At 41.6% G+C, this 19273-nt stretch overlaps 1 protein-coding gene across 8 annotated transcripts in view; it reads right to left on the minus strand.

Annotated features, from left to right (window-relative positions):
• Positions 1-19273, minus strand: part of SYNJ1 (synaptojanin 1) — a 767318-nt gene that overhangs the window by 698310 nt on the left and 49735 nt on the right. For all 8 annotated transcript variants that reach the window (XM_069204034.1, XM_069204040.1, XM_069204035.1 and 5 more), the window contains exons 4-5: positions 17065-17332; positions 3566-3791 (exon numbers count right to left, since the gene is read on the minus strand). In XM_069204034.1, the coding sequence (XP_069060135.1) occupies positions 3566-3791; positions 17065-17332 (494 nt within the window). The remainder of the gene's footprint in view (positions 1-3565; positions 3792-17064; positions 17333-19273) is intronic.

Raw genomic sequence — 19273 nt, forward strand, 5'->3', positions numbered from 1 at the left:
GTTCTGACTCCCTATCCAATGTAACAGATTGGATAGTATTTTGACACAACTTGGCAGAATATACCCGTACCACTAGGCTTTCTGGGAGACCGTGCCAATAAAATGGTTTTGTTGCAGATGCTCTTAATTTTCTAGCAGTATTTTGAGCTATCGCTGGTAAAGTCCGCATTTTACCCTAGAGCATCTTTATGTTGTTATTCAGTGCCTCACTGAAAGATAATACTGGTTGCAAAAATTGGTTCTCTGTTAAAATTTATGTTAAGAGGTTTCATTTAGGTTGCTCCGAAAAAAAAAAAAAAATCAAGCTTTCTTAACCACTGCTGAAAATGCCACTGGTTTAGCTACCAAGTCACACTCATGTAAAGAAAATTCAGCCTTTGCAGAACTTTCCAATCCAAGCCACATATGTGGTAACATATTTTTGAGACTCCATTCCAGCACTGTCATTAAAACCAGGATAAGGCTCCAAGGGAGATCTGAATGGGTGCCGAAAAAGTGATGTCTCGTTAACAATGATTTTCTTTAACTGTTGTATCAACTGCACTGCAAGATAATCTGGCGATCTCATTTGCAGAGTCGTTATAATTAAATCAGGAACTAGGGGTTTAGAAATAAGTGCTCTTTTGATGACTAACTCTGAATCCAACGACATCATCCTTTTTGTGGATGGATACCACTCTCACAAATCTACAGTTTACTCTTCTTAAAGATCAGCACCAACCGAGTCAGCAGCAGAGAAACACTCCGGCCAGGAAAACTGGGATCTAAGCTGCCAGCATCACAGTGAGGTTGGCTGCTGGGGAAGACATTAGGTGAACTGTAGCTGCCAGAGATGGCACACAAGAAAGTTTAAGAGCTGCAGTTATCTCAACATGGCTTATTGGAAAGCTTACATGTGGTTAGATTATACACCAGTCAATGAAAAATGTGGACGTTATTGCTCACATTTCTCCAGTATTGCAATGGGAATTTGCTCCAACAAGGAGTAAGAGTTAACTGTCGATATCTTTCTGCTCATGACGCTACCAGGAAAAGGAACGCTTGTGGTTCTGATTCCTTTTGTGATATTTTTCTTCTTTATAGATTCTTTCTCTGGGAAAAAGTCAGCCTTCACATAACCCAAAGCTAAGTACACTCTTCCTTTCCCCTTTTCCGATGTTTTTTCAGAGAACAGAGTTCCCTGACTTGCATGCTATTATTTTTTTAAAACAGCAAACTCAGAATGAGAGTCTGACACCAACAACTGTCTTTAACGTTTAGCGCATGTCTTAAAGGCAGACAATTTGGGAAGGCACACTGCCCCTAAAACAATAATATTTCTCTAATGTTTGTTGAAAATATTGCTAAGCAACACATAGCTTTTTTAGAGCTTCTGGCATCTATAGGACCTGGGGAAAAGGAGCCAACATCACGGGTGCTTGACTAGCCCTACATTAGATCTACAGTGTCACCAATGATAGAGTCTTGCGGATATGCAGCCAAAATGGCACAATGACTACTGATGTCAGTGATTAGTACTACTATGTAGGAGGGGAAGGGGGTAATCACAATTCAGTCTGGACCTAGGTGAAAGGTCTAAGAAATAATCAGTATAAATTAGAACCTGGCCTCTGAGGAGTCTACAACACTGCAGATGAACACTTTATGACCCAAGGACTGACCAAATTGAAATCATCTCCAGAAAGGACATAAGTTGGATAGAAATATTTGCTAAACAGACCTGAATCATACAGAATAGACCTCTCCTATTGAAATTTAATCCTTGTGTATTTATTTATTGCTGCTATGTGCTTTTATGGCTCTTGATGCCGAAATAAAGTTCTCTTGACTGACTGACTGAAATTTCATGCAACATGCACCAGGTTTGTCCCTTTCGTCCTGGTTTGTAAGTGACCAATAACACATAATTGAATAACACCACCTCCTTTGCTAGATATGCAATAACAACCAGATCTTCCCCTGCCTGGAGCATTAATTAAGAAGGCTCAACAACAATGCAAACTGGCTGAGCTAGATTCTAGAAGTGGGAAATGCTATTCTTTTATTGACACTCGCTACTACAAGAACTGTTATTACTGACAAAGAACATGAACATAATCTACAGAAGGGAAGAGGGCATCAACTTCTAATAGTACATGCTCAAAAATATCTTACCATTCCTAAATATGTTTAAGCAAGTGGTGCTGATCTTGGTTACTACAAAGTTCTTAACAATGGTCTCAACAAAAAGCAAAACTAGCCGACTACAAGTACAAAAACAATAAGATTGACATCTAATTTGAAAAAGATGGAGAACGTGAATTAAATTCTACCTTACTATCAGTCCTATTGCTCCAGGTTGAGATAAGGCTTACATTCAACAAACAAAGGCTGCTATAGCAGGACCTCATTGGTACATTCTGAAAGAGGTCACCTAATATGCACCAGTAAGGAACTTATGTTCATAAGCACACAAGTTAGCAGCAGAGGCTGACGAGGGAAAATAACTGTTCCAACAAGCTTCCGACTTCTATCTGGCAGTGCAAAAGCAATAACAACGTAAAGCCACGTATAAGGCACACATAATATCTAGGTCAGACTTTGACTGCACTTAGCATGTGGTAATAATTATGTGCTCTTACCATCCAAATTTCCCACAATACTCCTCTGCTCACTTTCACCAAAGAACTGAAAGCAAGCCTAGACCACCACCCCACAGGCAGGCCCCCGGTTTATTATTATACTCATCCAAGTGCATTTACTCGTCCAATATGCTGCCATGATAATAAAGTGATTTGAAGTGTCTGCACTCCAGCATCATTAGAGCTATATGAAAAAAATCGGGAAAAAATAATACAAGAAATATATGTGTTGCAATAGCTTTAGCTAAACAGCTTGGCCAACAAAATGGATATGGTGTACATGGAATTCTAAAATAGGAAACTACATCTTACATTAGGGCACCAATGTGCACAGTATTCAGACGAGACTAGCATCTATGCAATAGATGCACAACTAACTCGTCTCAAACTAACAGAGGACGCAAGTGACGAAATTCAATTATATGTGTAAAACACAGTTTTTGTGGTAGGCTTTAAGCTGAGACCATTAAAAAGTGAAAGGCATAGAACTCCAAACGATGAGCAAGTCATTCAGCTGGTTGACTGCGACTATACAAAGCTCGTTCCTACACTCACAAAAAAAAACTCATAGCCATACATTCAGCTAATTAGGCCACACAAGGGAACTATCTTCAGGCCAGTCATGGTGACAAAGTACACCCATATGCAACAACTTCTATAGCAAAGTTGTTGGGCAAGCACATCTTTGGCCATTACCTCACAAAGACCACCGACTGGATCGAACAGTACTGCGAATGCAGAAGTGTATCATACAAATAAACCAAGAAAACATACAGGATGCAGGCTCACTTAAAAAGTTGTTTACAATCTCCAATAACAATGACAATGGTTAAACAATAAAAGAATGCAAATGACCTTTACGGAGGATACAGTTCTAATCTGGCTAGTTTGTGGTTGAGGGTTTTGAAATATATTACGCATTTGAAGTTCAAGGGTTTCGGTACCTGCTCGGTCTCCACAAAATTGGCAGCTTGACCATCATCATTAGTTCCTCGTACATTAAACCTGGTGCCTGCCCTTTCACAGCTGAGGCGGGATATAATGCATGCCTTAGCCTGTTGGTGACCAGCATAAATAGTCCGTATCTCCACTCCACCACACATAAGGCGCAGCAACCAGTCATCACAGTTCACACCATAGTGCTTCAAATGCAAATGAAGTGATTGATTCCTGTTGAAAAATAAGTAGCAGAGATAAGTGCTTCAGAACATCAATACCCAATGATGATTTCTTGATCCCTTTTTTAACACAAAAAGCACAATACTGAGTTGCACAAATAAAGCTTGACGCCGTATAATAAACATTAATAGCAAATATTTGTCTCACCACATGTGTATATTACACCAACTTAATTCATCGAAAAATAAGTAAAGATATGTAAGCTTTTCGGTCGTAGTACAATTAAATGTGGAACAAATGTGGAATGCTACTCGAACACGATTTCAACAGACTATAAAATGTATAACAAAATGCCACAAAAATCTCAAATGCTCCATAATATGTGAAGACTTTTTAAATAAGATGCAATAATTAGTATCATGATAAATGTTGCATTGCAGCTTGAAGATCTGAAACAGAAACTGGTAAGAGGTTTGTCTTGATCCCCCACAATGCTTAAAATGTAAGGTAACCAAGAGAGAAGTGACAAAGTATATATTAAGGCAAGACATTTCTTAATCTTAGAGTGCTTGCACAAAAATGTTAAGTGGAGGGACCCAAACATTTTATTAGGAGCTCGCAGGGAGTGCATCTGAATTTTGCGTCTGCCGATCCTACACAGTCTTCACTCCATCTCACGCCTCTTTCTTCCACCAACCTACACTTCCTCTCTCTCTTGCAGTTTCCTGATCATACCAAGCTCTTTGTCAATGTTCCCTAGCTTTCCTTTCCTCCTTCTGACCCCTTCTTCTGGATTTCTCGGTCTTGCTCCGAGTCAAAGACTGATGATGAACAATAAGTACAGGTGGCCAAAAGGAGTGTCGCCCCCAACACCTACAACCATGGGCAGGTATGGGTCGTGCTTGCAGTTTCTCAAACACAATGCTGACAGGAAGGCAGATGAAAACTAGCAAAAGTGTTTAAAAAGAGAGCAGAGATTTAAGCTTATGACTCCCAAGACCAGTGAGCTCAGTTCACATCTATTTGCTTCTCTGTGTAAAAGAGAGACAACGCTGCGGAAACCAAAACCGAGACACTGCACTGTCATTGTTCCTTGTTAAACTGTTTGCATGTGGTTTCCAGCACCAAACTCTTTGTTGTGCAGTCTCTCACGATTTGTACTTATCCAAATTAGCCTTGGACAACCAACAATAAAACATCCACCTACATCAATCACCCAATCACATTTGTAGAGCGTGGCTGCATCACCCTCAAGGGTCTAGAGGTGCTGGGTGGACAAACTGAGTTCTTCTATTGGCTGAACATCCAAGTCTTGAGGTGCTTCCTGAAATGCTGGAGCAATAGTGAGGCTCAGAGATGGAGGGGGAGGTCGATTCAGGTCTTAGCCGCCAGGTGGGAGAAGGAGCGGTCTCTACTGCTTGCCGGGTGGATGCGATGTGTGGCTGCTAGGGATAGGGAATCAGAGCGGAGTTTCCTGGTAGGTTGGTGGAAGTTCACTACAGTGTTGAGGAACGCCGTTCCTTCATTGTGTAGTGCCTTGTAAGCATGGGTGAGAAGCTTAAATTGGCATTTCTCTGCGACTGGTAGCCAGTGGAGTTTCCTGAGGTGAGGGGTGAAGTGAGTCTGTCTGGGGAGGTCGAGGATGAGACTGTCTGCAGTGATGTGGATAATCTGGAGTTTCGTCAGGAGCTGAGTGGTAGTTCCAACATAGAGAGAGTATCTGTAGTCTATGTAGTCTGCTGGTGATGAGAGCTTGTGTGACTGTTCGCCTGGTGTTGGGTGGGAGCCCTCTGAAGATCTTTGAGTTTTCAGAGGGTGAGGATGCAAGCGAAGGAGACAGTGTTGACCTGCTTCCTCATGGAGAGCTGGCTGTCGAAGATTATGCCAAGGTTGCTGCCATGGTCAGTGGGTTTGGGGGTTGGGCCCAGCTCGGCTGGGCACCATCTGTTGTTCCATTGGATGTCTTTGCTTTTCCCGAATAGTACTTAGGTCTTGTCAGTGTTGCATTTGAGACAATTGTTGTTCATTCATGTGGCCGCTTCTTTCAAGCATCTTTGAAACTTGTTCTTGGTGGTCGTGATGTCGTTGTCAGGGAGAGGATGAGTTGGGTGTCATCCGCATAGTAGATGATGTTGAGTCCGTGGCTCTTGACGATGTTTGCCAGGGGTGTCATATATACATTAAAGAGGGTTAGGCTGAGCCTTAGGGTAGTGTTCTTGGGGAACGAGGAGTAGGCTGGAAGATGACCTTCTGTGTTCTACCTGTGAGGTAGAATGCAATCCACTTGAGGGTTGCTCCTCAGCTGCCGATCTGGTGGAGTCTGTTTAGCAGTGTGAGGTGGGATACGGTGTTGGAGGCTGCTGAGAGGTCAAGGAAGATGAATGCTGCCATTTCTACGTAGTCCAATAGTGTTCCGATGTCGTCCATGGCTGCGATTAGGGCGGTCTCTGTGCTTGCGGTTTGCTCTGAAACCTGATTGGGAGGAGTTCAGGAGGATGTGGTTCTCCAAGTGTCTGGTGAGCTGGATGTTGATTGCTTTCTCAATGACCTTGGCTGGGAAATGGAGGTGGGAGATAGGTCAGTAGTTCTTAGGTCCCTCTGGGTCTGCGGCAGGTTTCTTCTGCAGTGGCTTTACATAGGCGTGCTTCCATTTCTGGGGGAAGTGGGCGGTAGTGATTAAGGAGTTGAGGACCTTGTTGAGTTCTTTGCTGGTGGGTTGATTGCTTAGGTTGGAGATATGGTGTGGGGGGAGGGGTCTGCTAGGACTCCATAGTGGATGGATCTCATGATACACGCTGTTTCTTACTCAGATGGGATGTTCCACGAGTTTAGCTGGTGTAGGTGTGCGTCGATCGGCTTGATGCTGTCCTCAGCGGGATGTTGGGGTGCGAAGTCTTGGTAGATGGCATTGATTTTGTTGTGAAAAAAGTCAGCGAGGGTGTCACAGAGAGCTTGCAAGGAAGTGATTTATTTCCTGTCGCCGAGGGATTGGTGAACTCTTTGACTATGTTAAAGAGTTCCTCGCTGTTGTTGGCGTTGTTCATGATGTGGGTGTCTAAGACGGTTTTCTTTGTGTTCTTCAGGAGGTGGTGGCATCTGTTGAGGACGTCTCTGAAGTGTTTATGGTCATCCCGGGTCTTACTGGTGCGCCGTCTTCTTTTCTTTTGAACACAACACCCCAACAGGTTCACTCAAAACCCAGAGACAGGACTGCAGACAGAAGGAAAGAAGTTGTGGTGCAGAGTGGGGTCCCAAGGGTGTCTGCGATGCGGGAGTGGGTGAGCATTAATAATTCCAAGGGAGGTGGGAAAAACCAGCAGGAACTAGTAACAGCACACCTCTCAGTGGCGGAGGCTGCTGGGAGTTGTGATGTAGCGGAGAGTCCCAAGGGCATCCCACGATGTGGGAGTGGGCTAGCATCAATGAGGCTGGGGAGGCGGGAAAAAGCACTAAGGGGCTCTGTGTACATATTTAAGATAACAAGGGACAGTACGGAACCCTCGGGGACTTTAGGTCTTTCTGGGTCCTGGAGATGTGAACAAACAGGTGTCAGTTGGAATCAAGAAATGCATCATGTTCTAGGTAAGACGGTTTTCTAAGACGGGTCATGACGACTACTGCAGCAGAGATGAAAGGAGACGTTTAAACAGAGGAATTATCACAAGTCTAAGAACAACACAGTAAGGCTTACCTTACCTTGCCAGTTGCTGCTATGGAAAGACAGCATTTTAATAATGTTGCTAAGCTGGCATAAGTACAAAGAGTCAGAGAGTAGATAACAGAAAAGCCTACAGGTTTAACAAGTGTTACCGCCCCCCCTCCCCCCCCAAGGCTGCCACTTCGATTATTAACTTAAGGAGAGGTTGTGATTAAGGTTGAAATGCCCGGTGAGCTATGATCTTGTGGATTGTAACAACCTGCTTGGCTAATTCTATAATTAATCATCTGCACTACCTTCTTCATAGACAATAGCCTGAGGTGATCCCTCACCCACTTCTTATCTTCTCAGGTGTGCACAGAAAATATTGCAGACCATATCATATCCAAGTGGAACTCTGGATAGTTACTTCCATTTGCCCATGCTCATCCTGGACCACGACAAGCACTGAACATTCAAATGCATGCTTTCTGACACCCTGAAAGAGATAGGCAATCCCAAAGAAAAGACCATTTAACAGAGTGAACATCTGAACACCTAGACCTCGGAACCCAAAAGTGTTTGCATTAATTGTAGCTTTTTTATCTTTATATCCGCTCGAATTCTACACAGAAATGTAATCCTTGTCCACAAGAAACCAGGAACAGTACCAAGATACTAGCACAATTTCCTAGGAATGCTCCAGATTCCTCGATCTAGGACAGCTACTAAATAAATGATTGTAAAGCCACCACCAACTGATTGCAGACCTATTCTGTCTTCTGCAGCTTACAAATTCTGCCATTTTCTCTTGGGAAGGGACTGTAGTAGGTGAGGAGGAGCACCCCCATTTATGAAGGTTTGAATCACATTCTTTTAGCGGGCATCTGGAAATTGATAGTACACATAAAAATAACGCTGGCCTAAATCAGAATGTGGAAAAGGAGAAATGAACAATAAGTTATGCGTCACCCATAATTCCAAAGGATGAATCCAAAGGCGTAGTCCTTTGAATTGGGGTATTGAGTCTGACACAGAACAAGAGGGATGGGTTACTTAATAAGTTATTGCGGCCAACTGTTAGGAAGAGTTGCATGTACTGCTGGTAAAGGTAGGTAATATGACAAACAACCTGTATCAGCTGAAGTCAGATTCTCAAATCAGTCCCTGAAACACTACAGATTCGGATGGCATGATCGTCTGTGCCTAAGGTCAGAGAATGTTTGCACAGCATGAGAGGGCTTGAAAGGACAGACATCAAACACTTCACCCACAGCGAAGTTGCTAGGCGCACCTTTTGTTAATTAGAACACAATACAAATTTAGACAATATATTGTATTACAGCATTTCTACAGCACTTTATACCCTTGACAAAGCTGGAAAGTGCTGGGATTTCGATAAGGATCCTGGGCACTTTTTCAGAATGCATGGTTGAAGAGGGTGCTGGTTGCAGTATAGTCTATAAAGAGGGAGTTCAGTGAGGTGCCCGAGGCTTAGAGATGCACAGTAAAAACACTGTGATGACAAACGCTCCACCTAAGCACACAACTTTACAGAGATAGTGATTTGGTGCAAATGTTACAGGATAAAAAAATATCTTCATAAGTACATTTTTGAGAGCTTTTTATTATAAAAAAAAAATAGTAATAATGTATGGGACGTTAAAGTAAAAAGCTGTAAAGTCCAGTTTTGACAATAAATACAAAATTTTTAACCACCAAGACTAAATGCAGCATTCAAATAACACTTATTAATTTAGATCAGAAAATAGAGAACTAATGAAAGAACAAGGTGGTACACAGCGCAACGCACCGTTCTGGTAACTTCCACATAGCCTGCAGATGGTTATTTCTAGTGTGCCTCTCAGAAATGTTTAGCGAACACAGATAAAGCCTAATTTGGAAACCTTTTAAGGTAACAATTCTTATCACTTTAGACGATCACTGTCATGCATTTTATAAATGGTCATCAAAAACAAGTACTGCTCATTCTGCTAAAGATAAAACATATCTGACAGTGAGGTTACAGTATCACTAGTTTCCACCAATTTCTCTACCAAGACGTACAAATACTTGCATGTATAATCAGAAAACCAGGGCAGCTGGTATTTTACAACAGACCAAGAACATTTGTGACACTATGTTCTATTTTTAAGAGTCTTCATTTGCAGCAAGTCAGGAGAGCAGAGAGGTGTAACAGCATGTTCCAAAGAGAAATTAATCGGTGAAACTAGCAAATCCATTTTAAATGGTTTTGGCAAACATGAAGAAACTGTGATGTAACAAAACAATTGAAATCATTAGTCTGTCGCCCGTTGAATATGTATTTTCGAAAACTGGCTTTTTCATGCAGGTTTATTTACCAAAGCATATTGCTTAGTACATAACCTTTGCTAAATCAGACCACTCACCCTGCACGTATACCACACACATTGCACTCCCACTGGTAGTACTCACCCCGCATTCACACTGCTCATCGGCACTCTTACACCTTGCACTCTCACGGGCAAAGCATCTGGTCACTGCTTTCCCCTTGCACTTACAGGCCCTCTCCTCACCCTGCACTTAACAGGCACACCACTCACCCTACTCACACATGCACTACCCTCACAGGCAATCAATTTACCCCACACGCCCTATACCCAATGTCTTGTACACACCCAAGCAGTGAGCTCACCTTACACACGCCTAGGTAATCGCTTCTGCATTCACAACACACATGTATCATCCTAGATTCAACTCAAGCACTCCTCCCGCCATGCACTTTCACATAGACACAATGTTGACCTTGCACTCATAGAGGCACTCTGCTTACCCTTCACGCACACAAGCAATCTATACTCACACGGGCAGTTCCCGCACCCTGCAACAACAATATATCAGGCTCATCCTGCATTCACTCGGGCAGTCCACACTCACCGTGGTGCGCCGCTCATCCTGCACGCACATAGATCACATCACACCACTCACCCTGCCTCCCACAGGAACTCACCTCACCCTGCACACTCAGAGGTTCGCCACACACTCAGCCAAGCACGCTGCTCTCCCTGCAGTCACACATAAACACCAATCAATCAGCACTCGTACACGTCCACAGATATGACAGTACCAGCATTTTCTAGGATCTTCAAGGTTTACTATCAATGAATCTGTTTCTTGGTCACGTCTTCTCTACCAACTGACATCATACTCATCATAAAAAGAATAAACAACCTTAGGCTAGGGTCCTAACAATTTCCAAATGGAAGCCAGCACTTAATATTGGGTCCTTTTCAAGCACTTCATTTGTCATGGAACTTGGAAGATGTTTTGCAGTCAACTATTTCATTCCACAGTCATGCTGTCAACATCTTATATGTATTGAAATAAAGTGAAATAAACACTACATCAGAATGAAAGATGTGTAAACACATATTTAATACTGCAAGACATTTTGGTTCACTATGCAGTGAGCCTATAAATTGACCTTCTCTGCAGGGCCAGCGGCACTACCAGCCTGAAGGCAGTGAGTAGGTGCAGCAACTAGAAACAAGAGAAATTTAATGGGAAAATAGATATGGGAAAACTGAGGCCAGCAGAATGGGAAAGATTATGTGTCCAGAGCAAAACAGAAAGGGTCAGAGAACAAAGAGTTGCAAATGGAAAAGAGTGGCTGAGTTGTTATGAAGGGGTAGTTGTGCAGTTGATAAGGTTTGAAGAGCAGTTGTAGAGAGTGATGGTTCAGTACAAGAGTAAGGGATATTATAAGAGTTTGCTGGGGGACAGCAGTGGCATAAGGGAATTAACCAAGGGCCTGTCTAAATGGCTGTGGACCACAAAATTTGCAGATGAGTTTCATTTATACCTATCTCCAGTGTACTTTCCCGGGTGTTGCTTTTCTGAATGAATGAATTCATAATTTCCTGACAACTGCAACTCTCTCATTTACACAACGTTTGAACTCAATTTCAGAGATGCCTGACCTCGCTTTCCAAACACTTGACCAAAATTGGGATCTAATAACTTTAAAATCTATAATGCACTAACCTTTCTAAATATAAAACTAAAACATTCAAACATATGACCTAAAGTGAATTCCCTAAAACTATGATTACTGATCAATATCATTGTACGTAAATGGGAAACCTCAAAACAGACCTACTACGCTTCAGGTTCAACACAGCCAGGTGGGTGGATATACTTTGATAGATTCTAGATATCTCTTCTACTGTTAATATACCAATTCGGCCAAATCTGACAGAATCTCCTGGCACAAGTATGAGCAGCAGTCTTTGAATTTCCATCTTTAACAATGGATAGAACATGATCCAGCTGTAGGAAAAGAAGCTACCTTTGTTTGACCGCCTCCATTTATCTCCGAGTCCATCTTCTGACAATCCATCTTATTGTAATACCCTGCCTGATCCAATTGCCCCAGCCCCTAACATATAACCCATTACTGCTGGTTCCTATCCCCCCCATGACGGACACTCTAACTTTTTTCGCAGCTTCTCACTCATCTCTTTGCTATTGGTAAACCCCTCATATGTACCAATAAGCAAGTTGCATTTGGTTGACAACTAAATCTCTCTATCTTCCCTCACTTTTGCAAAAAACTTTCAGGCTTCGATCTCTCAGGCAAAATCCCTTTTGCCCTGTTCACCTGAAAGTCACACCCCTTAGTTTGTCTCCAACCAGACCATTCATTGTTTCCTCACTTCCCAACCCCTACATTTCTTCTCTCTACCTACACCATTAAAACTTCCTCCAACCTACTTCACTTTTCATGCTCCTCTCTGCTCCCCCATCTAACTCCACTTTCCCTAATTAATTTAATGATTCGATGCAACCTGCACTACATTAAGAACACATCTTCATTATTATGCCTATCTTCTACTGGAGTGAGATATTAAATTCAATGATAACTTGGACTATTACTCTGCCCGCCTTCACGAAAGAAGCCTCTCCCATCATCCTAACCAGCTCGCCAGTCACACTTGACCCGCAACTGTAGAGACTGACCAAATAATCTCACACTGAGACAAGTTCTATTGCCACCTCATTGCACATAACCACTCTGTCTCAACATGCACAGATAACATACGTTTGCACAATTAGTTTATCAATTATCATGTTCAAATGACAAACTCAATGACTGTCATAACTTAACTACCAGCTTGTGAAGAATAAGAATCGGTGAGCTTGGCCACCTATGAAAAACCTGCAAGATCCTATCTTTTCCAGTTTGTAACTCGTTTCCTAACCAAGCATAAATCAAGTTCCCATGCCCACTATCACTAACCACAGACCACACCATAACTATCCGTCATCTATGATGGTGGAAGATATTAACATTTTCTGAGGTTTGCAGCTTGAAGTGCAGGTGTCCCATGAATGGGGTGGTGTTCTCTGTGGATATTTATAATTTGCTGGATTCCTTGTAGATGATAGCAAGTTCTCCTCCTGGCTTGTGAAGGCGGTCCTCTTGAGCGATCTTACGGCCAGCTGGGATTGCGATGCTGCGAGCCGATGAGAGGTTGGGCCAGGTCTCTGTGATAAAGAGGATGTCAGGTGTGTCACTACTCAGCAAATCCCATATTTCGGTTGTGTGTTTGCTCTTCTTTTGTTCTCGGCAATGTTACTTTCAAACAAGAATGAATGGAATGGATGGTTTGGTGCTTGCTGCGAGAAGAAAGATGAATGTAGCAGCTGACAAAGAACTCTTATGGATATTGTCGTTCAATGATTGGCTGTTTCTTCTCATGTGAGTTTCCCAAGTTGTAAAGGGAAAGTTTGCTTGTATTATTTGGTTACATGGCTGACGGAGATACATAACGGAGAAAGTACAGCATAATCCTCGCAAATGAATCCTTACCAGAATTTACATTTTCTGCTAGGATAGCTAGGGAATTTTATATTTATATACAGTAACTAAATGGACAAAAGTGAGCTGTCAAGAAGTACAATGTTAAATTAATACCTTATCTTACTGAGATTTGTGTAAATGAGATTGTGAATAAGATGTATGAAGGTTATGGAGTATTTTGTCATGAAATCCCAAGATTTATTGTGGGTACTGTAATGAGAAACCTTTTACTTTGATTTCTGTAGCTGTAGAAGTGCCTGCCCAAGGTGAGACTTGTAGTGGTGTTCCAGGTGAGACTTGCAGCTGTGTTCATTTAAACCCTCTATATCAGGGACATGCTTAGACAGTAGATGGTTTCTAGGTCGAGCCAACCAGATAGTGCAAGCTTTTGGTCTGCGAAAGACAAATTGTGTTCTTACCAAGAACATACAGGGGCTTGGAGCTCACACAATGCTTACTATTGGTTGGATTTCATGTCATGCTAATTTGACTGTTTATTTGATGGCTTCTTCGTCAATTTTGTGTTTGTCAATCACATGGAGCACATCCTCTTTAAACATTTCTTTGATTGGGTGGCTTCTATGTTTCCTCTGATTGCTTTTAGGGAACAACGTTTTCCTTCAGGTATAAGCACTCCATGAGAGTGAATGTATTTTCTAGCTATTTCCCTAATGAGCTTTTCTCCTCCCCCAACTCTCTGTCCATTTGTTTCTCTCCCCCACCTGCACTTGTGTTGCTCTCTCTCGCCTGTGTGCTTCTGTCAACAGGGTTCTATTGCTCTCTTTCCCCTGTGTTATCTCCCTCTTGTTGTTTCTTCCCCTCCCAACCTGATCCCATAGTCGGCTCATCCAATGCTTTTGAGCTACATTTTAGAACAGTGCTTTTGCTGTTCTTTTTAAAAATGTACCTACCAATCTCAGATCGATAATTTTTTGTATTCATGCATATATAACTGTTGAAAGCTTGCATGCACCTAAAAGATAACATGGCAAGTGTTACATTTACTTTTTTTTTGCAATGCTATATAGAGGCTGTAATGCTGTTCAGCACTGCTAAAACATTGGCAGAGTTTATAGGCCTTATAGGCAAGACCCATTGGCTTTACCAATGCTTTTATCCATTTGAGATTTGAAAAGGTACTGGTTTGTCAGTTTTTTTTCTGCTGTCATTCCATGATTCTTAAAATGTGCTGGTACGTCAAAACCGTGATTGTGCCCTGAAAGCAAAGTGCATGATCATTATGGTGGATGGCAATGCACCTGTGCTGTTAGATTCATTGAAATAGGAGGGCAGCTATGTTTATACCTTACCTCTGGCACATGAATGAAGTGGGGCACCTGTATTGGAAATGGCATAAAAATGGTTTCCGCAGTGAACATCAAATCACTCCCTCAAATAAAAAACAATTACAAATAACAAATCACACTCCCTTTTAGCCCTAAATACATAACATTCGTAGACCTGGGTGGGTAACATATTTCTTAAAGTAAAAGAAGGGCCCAAACTCCTTTCCTTTACAATCTGAAGAAACAAACACAGGGAGGTTAAGGTAGCACTAAGAGGCTAGCAGATCATAGTGTCCCACTGAGGAGTCTTTTGCATGGGTAGCGTAGGAGGATAACCAGGAACCATGTTTTGGGTGGTTTTAAATAGAAGGATGACTATCACGAAGCAGCCATCGGAATAGGTGCCTACGTGTGGTCATATGCGACAGTGGAGGTTGATTGTGCAGTGGAAAATGTGGAAAATGAAAGACTTTTACCAGTGGGAAGAAGGTTTATTGGGTTAGGGAAAACAGGATAGCATGATGGTATGTAATCCGATTTACATACCACTAGAATGCTATTCAGGAATTTCAGTGAAGAACATGGAAGTCTGGACAGGTTTTCTTAATGAGCATTTAAAACAATGCAGCACAAGTGGTGGACAGATGAACGACTGTAAGTAAATGCTGTAGTTCAATAATACCCCATTTTTGGTTGGAAGGGAGGGTGTCAGCATTTCGGAGAGACATTAAATGCAAAGAGTCAGAGAGAAATCAAGAGGGAGAAGAGTCGTCGTGAGAAGATGCATTGAAGAAAGTGATTTCAGCTTCTGATGTAAGGGTAAATGAGCGGGTAATGTCATGAAATGTCTGATAACTGAAAGACTAGTTCTAGAATGTAGGATGGGCATGAATGAAAAAAAGAAAAATCTAATGTTGGCATACAAATGAAACAGGAAAGATAAGCTAGCTAGTATCACTAGTAGTAGAGGTGTGCAGGTAGAAGAGAAGGAGCCTGGGGCTGAGCACTGGGGAATATTGACCGTTATGGCAGTCAATGGTCAAAGTCTCTAACCCCAACCCCAAGTCTTGGCTGTGGCAACAAAAGAGGTAAGGGTATAAGTATGTTATGGTGTTAGACATTGTCCAAGGCTGGGATTCAAATGGAGGAAGGGTAATTATTGTTTGCATTGGTACTGAAGTTGGATGCATTTAAGAGGTTTGATTCCATGAAGTGACGTTGTTGCGAGTCTGATTAGAGTCAGATGAACAATAGATGACTGAGGGCCCGATTTAGACTTTGGTGGACAGATTACTCTGTCACAAATGTGAAGGATATCCCTGTCCACCTTTTTACAAGTGCATTATATCCTATGGCACCTCTAAGAAGGCAGATAGGGAATTAAAAAGGCTATTGGTGTTTTGAAGAAGAAAAGGAGCTGGGAGAGAGTTTTCTTAAGTGTTTCTTTTTACAAGTAGAGGCTATATTGTTGTAAATAAGAACTTGAATTCTAAATTATAATTCACAATTTAGATTAGCATCACTTAACATGTTTAACCATGTAATTATGGTAACCAAGCACCGCAACGTAAAGGGTGGCTGCTGTGTTGTTTTCCTCCCCACTACAAATTCACAATAATAACGGTTCACCCATGAGTCATGAACATCTGTGAATTGGATAGGGGTCACATAGATATGTAAAGAGACAGGGGAAGAGTAAGAAGATTCAGAGTGTGGGATCAAGGAACAGAAAGGAAAAAGAAGCCTGCAACAATAGAGAGATAAGGACAAAAATTGGCATAAAGAAAGGGGCCCTATTTTTTATTTCCTTTTGCAGTTTCATACAGCGAATGTAAAACCCAACTGAGTGTCAGAGAGCCCAACATAGGAAAAGGTACACAATGCATGCAAAGAGATATAATCCTCAGCCTGAGGGTTGAGCTCGGGGTATTCAGGTTATTGCTTTAAACAATGTCACAATGAGGTTCTGCTTTTGACAAGCTGTGGTCTACCTGAACAGTTTAGCACTAGTAAAAAAACGGAGGGAAAAATAGTAACTTTACTAACTATATCAGAGGAAGAAGGTAACCATGAAAATCATGCACAAAGGAGTAACCTTTTATAAAATGAAGCTATCAGCAAGTGTATGAATGATTCGTTCAACAAACCAAAATAATTAATCCGACAAAGTCACGCCGGTTTGGTCGAATTGCTAGTTACGAAGAATGTCCACAAAGACTATGCACTCCAAAGGAAAGTTAGCACATACTGGAATTCTGTTTCTGGGTTCTACTTAGCCCTGAAGAAGATTCATATGAAGAAATGAAATGTGCTGACTGCCTTTTTATGAAAATGATGTCACCATGAAGGATATTTTTCTGAAAATTATGTGTTATGTTTGATGGAAGCATAGAATACTTGATAAAAATGCTTCTCCCACCAAAGGTGGCATTTTAGAACACTTTTGCTTAAACAACATGCAAGTGTCAAACACAGACAAAGGAAAACAAATCACAAAACAAGACAAACTAATACAGAAGGTAATCATTTTAGGCATGATAAAAATGACCAACTTACCAAAAAAATCTGTTATCTGTTGTTTGTTCTTGCATATTGCGATGAGCGTTAAGACTTAGGTCTAAACTCATCCCAGAGGCTGACCATGCAAAATAAAAATTGCCGGAATTCAAAACCTTGCGGACATCTGATATACGATCCTCATCTGAAGGATCAATTCTCAATGAAATAAATTCAGTCGATGTAACTCGAAAAACTTCAGACTCTTGAATCTTCCCCACTGACATGCATCCGGTGACTAGCACCAGATAGTAAAGCATTGTATCTCCTGCAAAAAACCAAAGGTACAGTTAAAACAGCACACAAACATGCTATTAAATATCAAATTAAGAGGGTTTATCAAATTGCATTGCCTTGAAAGTTAACATGTTCGGTCTGTTCCTTGAACTTCTAACTATGTATACTGGTACAAAACTAGGCAAACTGACAACATTGAGGTTTCTTGATTTTCACAAAAGAATACATTTGATGAATATGAAGAATTTACATGTACCTCTAGAAAGCTATAACACAATCTCTGAAGCACCAACCTAGTATAATCCCTTGATTCTCTACAGTTTAAAATTGGCCATGACAAAATAATGCTTTGAAACATTCACAGTACTCTTTGCCATTAAGCATAAAATGTAAAAACATCAAGACATCCTTGAGCAATCTCAGAAACAAAAAAACTTTCCTTTGTGCGGGTTGACTTACATTGAACTAGACAGAAAAACATAGATTTCACAAAAATTCATTATAGCCATCTATGAAATAGTCCAAGAATGTTGTGATGTGCGAGGCAAGCCCGAGAGCCTAGGGGGGTCTGCCTTTGAAAAAAGATAAAAACCGGGTCAAGCAGAGCATTGCTTAGCACTGGCTTCATGAAACCTTTGACCAAGGAGCCACTTATTTTACAGATAGCTGAAATAATCTTGGTATGCACTTTGCAACAGGCACACTATTAGCAGTTTCTTATTCTTGATAACTGAACCCATTTGTCCACAAATATTAATTTGTTGCAGTCTAAAAAATGCAAACTGCCCGATTGTCATTTTTCTAAAATAAACTAATCTGCTCACCAACAGAAGAATATTGCATATCATTTTGATAGATACAGTACTTGGCCCCCAAATACCAACTTTTCTGTTCATTAAATACTCACAATTATTATTTCCCAAAATGGGCAGATATTACCTCACATGCCCCTGTGCCACTGTCCTGGACATGGATGCAAGCTACATGCCAGAAATGCACCCCAGACGCTGGGCATATCGACCAGGTGGAACAAATGGACAACAGATGCCAGAAATGCTCACAAACGAGTGCCTTAACCTTTGTAGCAATCTTTCTGATGGATACTCTATCTATTGGCAGGTGCATCACCCCAAGGGATGAGACTGGATCTGGAGCCTCTTGAAAAGCTTCCAGGAACTGTGCGGTGGCACCATATAGCACCAGTGGCAGAGTTAATTCCTCCCCTCAATACATTTAAAATGTCACCATACAGGCTGGTGACAGTTCTCCGTCCTTTTTACCCCTGACATTCCTTGCAGAAGGCAGTGAGACTGACTTAATGATAGCCAAAAAGCAATGCACTCAATGGCAGAACTACCTTAGAACCTTATTACAACACACAGCAAGACCTCTTTTTCACAATGGAAAACGGCTATTCAGCGACTGATTTATGTGCAGGCGGAGTTTCCTTAAAAAAGATGGTCATTGAACATTAATAACTTGTTCTTCTGATAAATACTTTTGCCCACCTGAGCCACTACTTTTAAATCAAAGACTGCCATACAGTGATGGGTCACAGGAGGGAATAAAACTGAAAAGTTCTTCAGTACAGACTTGCAAAATGATCTTCCCTGTGTACTTGGAAGTCAAGTAGCAGTGCTTTTGAAGACGTGGTCTGAAACCTATCTAGCAACTGACAGATGCCAAGAACAGGAACGCTCCCGAGAACACAGAGGATGTGGCTTTCGCCCTGGAGTGTGCTCTGAACCTTTAGGAAGCTCTTTCTAGGCCTGGGCATATCAACATTTCATGTAGAGTACAATCAAACCTGAAACTATCATCCTCTGGACGGCACACTATTTATGTGAACCACAATGCCAGTGAACAGTTGATCAGACACATTGCTGTCTCTGGTCTTGTCAGCATGTAGAGCAACAGGACAGGGGACTAGTATGTGGCTGACAAGCCTCTGTGGTTTCAAGCAACGTAGTCA

The sequence above is a fragment of the Pleurodeles waltl genome, chromosome 8 (assembly GCF_031143425.1).
Source record: "Pleurodeles waltl isolate 20211129_DDA chromosome 8, aPleWal1.hap1.20221129, whole genome shotgun sequence".
In the NCBI taxonomy this organism is placed as follows: domain Eukaryota; kingdom Metazoa; phylum Chordata; class Amphibia; order Caudata; family Salamandridae; genus Pleurodeles; species Pleurodeles waltl.